Source organism: Salvelinus fontinalis, chromosome 6, assembly GCF_029448725.1.
Source record: "Salvelinus fontinalis isolate EN_2023a chromosome 6, ASM2944872v1, whole genome shotgun sequence".
Taxonomy (NCBI): Eukaryota; Metazoa; Chordata; class Actinopteri; order Salmoniformes; family Salmonidae; genus Salvelinus; species Salvelinus fontinalis.
In genome coordinates this window covers 10567815-10574626 of record NC_074670.1, presented here as the reverse complement: position 1 = coordinate 10574626, position 6812 = coordinate 10567815, and the positions used below count along the sequence as shown (strand labels likewise).

Genomic DNA, 6812 nt, shown 5'->3' with positions numbered 1-6812 from the left:
TGAAGCGGATGTCTTCCTTAATTAAAACGGACATATAACCAGGATCTGTGCCAGGCCCGCCACGTCTGTTGACTCATCCAGCCGTAATGCATAGATTTCACTGGCTTGTATGCGAAGCAGTAATTGTTTCAAAACATCTCGTCATGTCACTGATACATCGTGAAACAGTGTTGTTTGATGAAGGCATTGTCTGTATAGTTTTGGGGGCCTTTCCCCCCCCCCCCCCCCAGTATTGTCCCAGCCATATCTGCGGCAGCAGGAAGAATGAAGTCCTCCACAATAGTATGGGGCTTGCCTGTCCTAGCCACTCGGTAGCTCACCATATAAGACGCTTCTAGCCCCTTCTCAATGGTATCTGTTGCTTTTATACATGTCTTACTACTCGAAAGTCGTCTTAATTCTTGATCAAAAAACTCCCGTGGCTTATGTCTGCACAAGAGTGAAGGTTTCATAGAGTTGTGAGATAGTACTTTTGCACATATAAACACACTGTGGCTGAGGAAAGGCACTACTCCCAATATACACTACCGTTCAAAAGTTTGGGGTCACTTAGAAGTGTCCTTGTTTTCCATGAAAACAAACATGAAATGAGTTGCAAAATGAATAGGAAATATAGTCAAGATGTTGATAAGGTTATAAATAATGATTTTTAATTGAAATAATAATTGTGTCCTTCAAACTTTGCTTTCGTCAAAGAATCCTCCATTTGCAGCAATTACAGCCTTGCAGACCTTTGGCATTCTAGTTGTCAATTTGTAGAGGTAATCTGACGAGATTTCACCACATGCTTCCTGAAGCACCTCCCACAAGTTAGATTGGCTTGATGGGCACTTCTTACGTACCATACGGTCAAGCTGTTCCCACAACAGCTCAATAGGGTTGAGATCCAGTGACTGTGCTGGCCACTCCATTATAGACAGAATACCAGCTGACTGCTTTTTCCCTAAATAGATCTTGCATAGTTTGGAGCTGTGCTTTGGGTCATTGTCCTGTTGTATGAGGAAATTGGCTTTAATTAAGCGCTGTCCACAGGGTATGGCATGGCGTTGCAAAATGGAGTGATAGCCTTCCTTCTTCAAGATCCCTTTTACCCTGTACGAATCTCCCACTTTACCACTACCAAAGCACCCCCAGACCATCACATTGCCTCCACCACGCTTGACAGATGGCGTCAAGCACTCCTCCAGCATCTTTCCATTTTTTCTGCGTCTCACGAATGTTCTTCTTTGTGATCCGAACACCTCAAACTTAGATTTGTCTGTCCATAACACTTTTTTCCAATCTTCCTCTGTCCAGTGTCTGTTCTTTTGCCCATCTTTTCTTTCTATTGGCCAGTCTGAGATATGGCTTTTTTTGTTGCACCTCTGCCTAGAAGGCCAGCATCCCGGAGTCGCCTCTTCACTGTTGACGTTGAGACTGGTGTTTTGCGGGTACTATTTAATGAAGCTGCCAGTTGAGGACTTGTGTTGCGTCTGTTTCTCAAACTAGACACTCTAATGTACTTGTCCTCTTGCTCAGTTGTGCACCGGGGCCTCCCACTCCTCTTTCTAGTCTGGTTAGAGACAGTTTGCACTGTTCTGTGAAGGGAGTAGTACACAGCGTTGTACGAGATCTTCAGTTTCTTGGCAATTTCTCACATGGAATAGCCTTTATTTCTCAGAACAAGAATAGACTGACGAGTTTCAGAAAAAAGTTATTTGTTTCTGGACATTTTGAGCCTGTAATCGAACACACAAATGAAGATGCTCCAGATACTCAACCAGCCTAAGGCAAGTTTTATTGCTTCTTTAATCAGAACAACAGTTTTCTGCTGTGCTAACATAATTGCAAAGGGGTTTTCTAATGATCAATTAGCCTTTTAAAATTATAAACTTGGATTAGCTAACACAACGTTTTTACTGGGAAGGAACACCTTTACGTTCAAGACCGCTCTAACCTTCAAACTCTGGCATCATTACATTATCACCACAAGATGGCAGTGTTGTTCAGCTTCTCAAGAGAGCTCAAGCAGAACATTCAATGAACTCCTTTCTCCAGCAATAACATTCATTAATTACATTCATTTGAAAATAATAAGGTTAGGCTATAAGGTTAGGCTATAATACATTTTCTATAAAAATCAAACATCAAAATGACCAGTGCAATCATGTACAGGCTACACTTTATTTTCTTATAAATGAGACAAAATATTGAAATAGTCATAAAAAAATTCCACCTAAGTCAGAAAATTCTCAGCCTTAACCTTTGAACTTAGAAACTGCCTCACAACCTTTCTCCCAGAAATTGAGTTATAACACAATAACAGAAAAGTTAGAAATGTAGACTTTTTGTGCACTCAGCCGCAGATGGGGACTGTCCTGTGATGTTAACAGGTTTGTCCAAAGGCCTCTTTCACACCCAGATCACATCTCATTCCTGCCCTGCCAGCGCCCCCTTACAACGACTCTGGCCTTTTCCTGGCTTTCTGGATCGACCAGATCCGCGCAAACCCAGCACACACGAATCAATTCTCAGAAGAAAGTCAGGCCCTGGCTGTAAATCTGCATTTTCACATTATGATTTTTTTGTGGGGGCAGGAGAATTGACAAGGAGTCAACTTGATTTAACTCTGATCGCTGTTATTACTATAATTTTTACATGGCAAACAATGGAAAATATTTTTCATGCCATAGGAGGTTCAAATTAAGCACTGATTCAAATGCATAAAATAAACGCTGAACATAATTTTACCATAGTTGCAAAAAACATCTAAACACATTCTTACCTGTATGACTGTAATATAAAGTCCCATAAACTAGTCTATGTCTACTGTGACCAGACACAATATGGGAGTGACAGATGTGAGGTAGGGAAAGTGAAACTTAAGGAAATGGAAACATCTATTGAAATGATGCTAGCCTCACTCAGCCAGTCCCATGACTTCTGAAACTCTTCACTAAGAAAGACATCACATCCCAGACAGAGCACACCATGGGCGTCCAGGGATTGACCAGCTTCATGGAGGAGAATGGAAACATTTTAAAAGATGTTCATCTCAGAAACAGCAAGCTGATCATAGATGGTAGTAATCTGTTCAACTTGCTTTATTTTAACTCACGTTTGGATCAGAGTCATGGAGGGGATTATGATGCTTTTGAGGACCAGGTCTGCAAGTTCTTTAAGGCTCTGAGAGACTGCGACATTGACCCTTTTGTGATTGTAGATGGGGGCTCCGACTACACCGACAAGAAGTTTGAAACTCTCAAAAAACGAGCTCAATCAAGGATCAAGACTGCCAACGACTTGTCCATGGGGCTTCAGGGGAGCGGTGGTGTACTACCAACCCTCATCAAATATGTCTTCAAACAGATCCTCATCAGCCTGAATGTGCAGTACGCAAAGTGCATTTGTGAGGCAGACCAAGAAATAGCTTCCCTGGCTCGAAGTTGGAACTGTCCAGTGCTGTCCAATGACAGTGACTTTTATATCTTTGACATCCAGGCAGGATTTCTGCCCACATCCCATTTTCACTGGCAGAAAGTGTCTATGGACCGCAGGAGCTCACAAAGACACATCCCCTGCAAGCAGTACACCACAACAAGCTTCTGCCGACACTTCAACATCAACAGACAGGTTCTCCCAGTCTTTGCCTCCGTGGCAGGAAATGACTACGTCAAGTTGCATAACATGGGTGTTTCCCTCAGGTGGGAAGAATACTCGTCAATTGTTGGAAGGTTTGCCCGCTTCGACGGCTTGCTGAATTGGCTGACCCACTTCCAGGGGCAGGAGGAGGCCTTGGACTCCGTGCTCAGGCTCATCAGTCATAGTAACAACAGACAGAAAACGGATGCTGCCCTCCAGGTCCTCTCCCTGGGCATAGAAGAGTACCATCTTCCCCCTAGTTGCCTGGAGCGGTTCTTCAATGATGGAGTGGGACCAGGCCTTGGCTGTCTCCCAGAGCCTCTGAGGGTCCTTCCAGACTGGACCCTGCTGCCGTTGATGAAAGGTAGACTTCCCTCCTGCATGGTAGACGTGCTGCTGCTGGGGAGGGTGATGCACGGTGCCCAGGTGGAAGATCCCCGCTTGCCATGTGGGAACAACACCTCTCGACCAGTACGACAGGTACTCTATGGGCTGCTGCTGAGTGGGAGGAGAGCAGACCACAGCAGTCAGAGACCCCCAGTGGATGATGTGGAGGAGTATTACAGGGAAGGCAAGAGCCTTACCAGCTGCATGGTTGAAGCCGTCCTGCCCAAGGCTGCAGAACAGATGCAGCTAGACACTCTGGATCAGGTATGTACACGTGTATGATATATTATACAGTATATTAAAACATACTACTGTTGATTCTCAAATTGATTCTCATTCTCTTGCTGTGTTCCTTAGGCTCCAAGGTCAGTACAGCTTGAGGTGTTTTTGGAGACCCTTGGTGTGTCCCAGTCCACTTTAGGCGGTGTCCCGCCTCATCTGCGTCTTCCTGTGGCTGTCACCTGCTACTGGCTGAGGCACGCCCATCCCCCCCCAGAACTGCATGTCCTGCAGGCCCTGCTACTAGGATTGGTGTATGGAGAGCTCTGCAGACAGAGGAAGAGCCAAAGAGGTATGACCCAGAGCATGAACGAGAAAACACACCATTTAGAACTGATGAATATTGAAGTGTAGCCACTGACTCCTCCCTTTTTTGTGTAACAGGGTTTATGGAGGGGCCAGTGTTGGAGAGGCTGAGAGGGCTGATTCAGAGAGGTAGAAGGAGCCTAGACCTGGGTGTGGCCCACGCCTACAGCCAGTGGCAGTGCTGCCTGAAAGAAAGCCTTGACCTGAACCAACTGCTGTGCTTCCCTCTAGCCGAGCCTCAGTGTGCCTGGTAAGGTGTCCCTTCCTAAATCAACCCTAACCTCTAGACCAGTGTTATTCATTCACATTGTATTTTAGCCCGGCAGAAACAGAGCTAATTCAACGATCTTTTGTTTCCCGGGTGGTGTCTAGGCTGTACAAGGGCACTCTGGTGCACCAGCTTGTGACCAAACTGAGAGGGGGGTTAACCCCGGATTCTCTCCTGATTGGAGGCCCTTGCTCTGGGCAGCTGTATAGGGCCATGCTGGGAGCCATACTCAACTCCCACGATGCTGCTGTCATCCCCTTGGTGTCTGGGCAGCAGAGGACCACACCTCCATCCTTGACACAGCCACTGGACGACCTGACGGCCCATCTACACATTCTGGCTCTGGAATATGATGATGATGATGGTGCTGGAGGTGGGAGCAAGGCCAAGCCAGAGGACGATCTGGGTTGGACTTTGGTCTCAGTGCGGACCCGGCACAAGAGCAAGGACAGATTCAACCGAGCTAGGAATCCAGAATTCTCTCGGAAGCAGGGGCGGATCGGCTGGGAATAGAGAGGGACCATTATATAACTGTTTAGTTATAGAGACTTTCTGCTCAACTCTTTAATCTTTCTATTGTTCGTATGTGTATCTTTTATGACTTCATTTACATTTTATTAGCATGAAGTATAATATAAATTATGATAAGTTTCACTTTGTTTTATTTTGGTCTTTGAAAATAGCTCTATAAATCCCATGTATTGTTACTATGACATTGCTGCTGCTCTGGAAATATTTTGTCATAATTTTATCAATAAAATGAAAAATAACATTTAAACCAGCTGTTCTTCAGAATTATTGGTTATACACACTAAAGTCTGTCTCTGCTTTGGTAGTATATTTTATATGGAAATCTTAAACTGAACAAATCTTAGATATTGTAGTTTTTACCTTATTCTTAGCAAAATTGTGTTACGTAAGTGACGCTGAAAATGTATGACACTCAAATCAGTTAGCAGACACTTAAAATAATTACAAAACATGAAGGTAAAACTTTAATTTAAGGGTCCATAATAAACCACTGATAAGGCATTTACAAACAGTTTGTGTGGTGTTCAGCAGTGCAGCTCTCTAGGCCCTCTACTCTTTCCTATTTATAGCAATGACCTTTTTACTTCTTATGGATCAGTGGGACGCTAGCGTAAATTACTATAAATATTTAACTTTCATGAAATCACAAGTGCAATACATCAAAATAAAGCTTAACTTGTTGTTAATCCAGCCGCAGTGTCAGATTTCAAAAAGGCTTTGCGGTGAAAGCAAACCATGTGATTATCTGAGGACAGCGCTCAGCACACAAAACATTACAAACAGTTAGCAGCCAAGTAGATTAGTCACGAAAGTCAGAAATAGCAATAAAATTAATCACTTACTGTAGTAACCTGGTATATTTATGTTTACCAATAGATGGCAGTATTGACTCAAGACGGGGGTTTGCTTCCCGCTATCCGTAGCTATTTCCTATGTCTGCCTATATAACTATGATTAAGAAAGCTTCAGGTATCTTAAGCCAGGTGCATTAGAGAATGTAATTCTAAGTTACAATTAAATACTAAACCGTACTTAAGTCTCATGAGTCATAACTCTAAGAAGCATTTAAGGATACTACACTTACCTTTGATCTTCGTATGGTTGCACTCACAAGACTCCCAGTTACACAATAAATGTTTGTTTTGTTCGATAAAGTCCCTCTTTATATCCAAAAACCTCCATTTTGTTAGCGCGTTTTGTTTTGTTCAGTAATGCAATGGCTCAAATGTGGTCACAAGAGGCAGACAAAAATTCCAAATAGTATCCGTAACGTTCATAGAAACGTGTCAAACGATGTTTATAATCAAGCCTCAGGTTGTTTTTAGCCTAAATAATCGATAATATTTCATCCGGGCATTTGCGTCGTCAATATATAAGAAAAACAACGAAAGGCGTGCTCTCGGGATTGCGCACCAAACAG

At 43.5% G+C, this 6812-nt stretch overlaps 1 protein-coding gene across 1 annotated transcript; it reads left to right on the top strand.

Moving 5' to 3' along the window:
• Positions 1-2903: 2903 nt before the first annotated feature.
• On the top strand, positions 2904-5602 carry aste1a (asteroid homolog 1a). Its single transcript, XM_055924851.1, has 4 exons — positions 2904-4272; positions 4366-4579; positions 4672-4843; positions 4966-5602. The coding sequence occupies exons 1-4, from the start codon at positions 2971-2973 to the stop codon at positions 5372-5374; spliced, it is 2097 nt and encodes a 698-aa protein (XP_055780826.1). The 5' UTR covers positions 2904-2970; the 3' UTR covers positions 5375-5602.
• The last annotated feature ends 1210 nt before the right edge of the window (positions 5603-6812 follow it).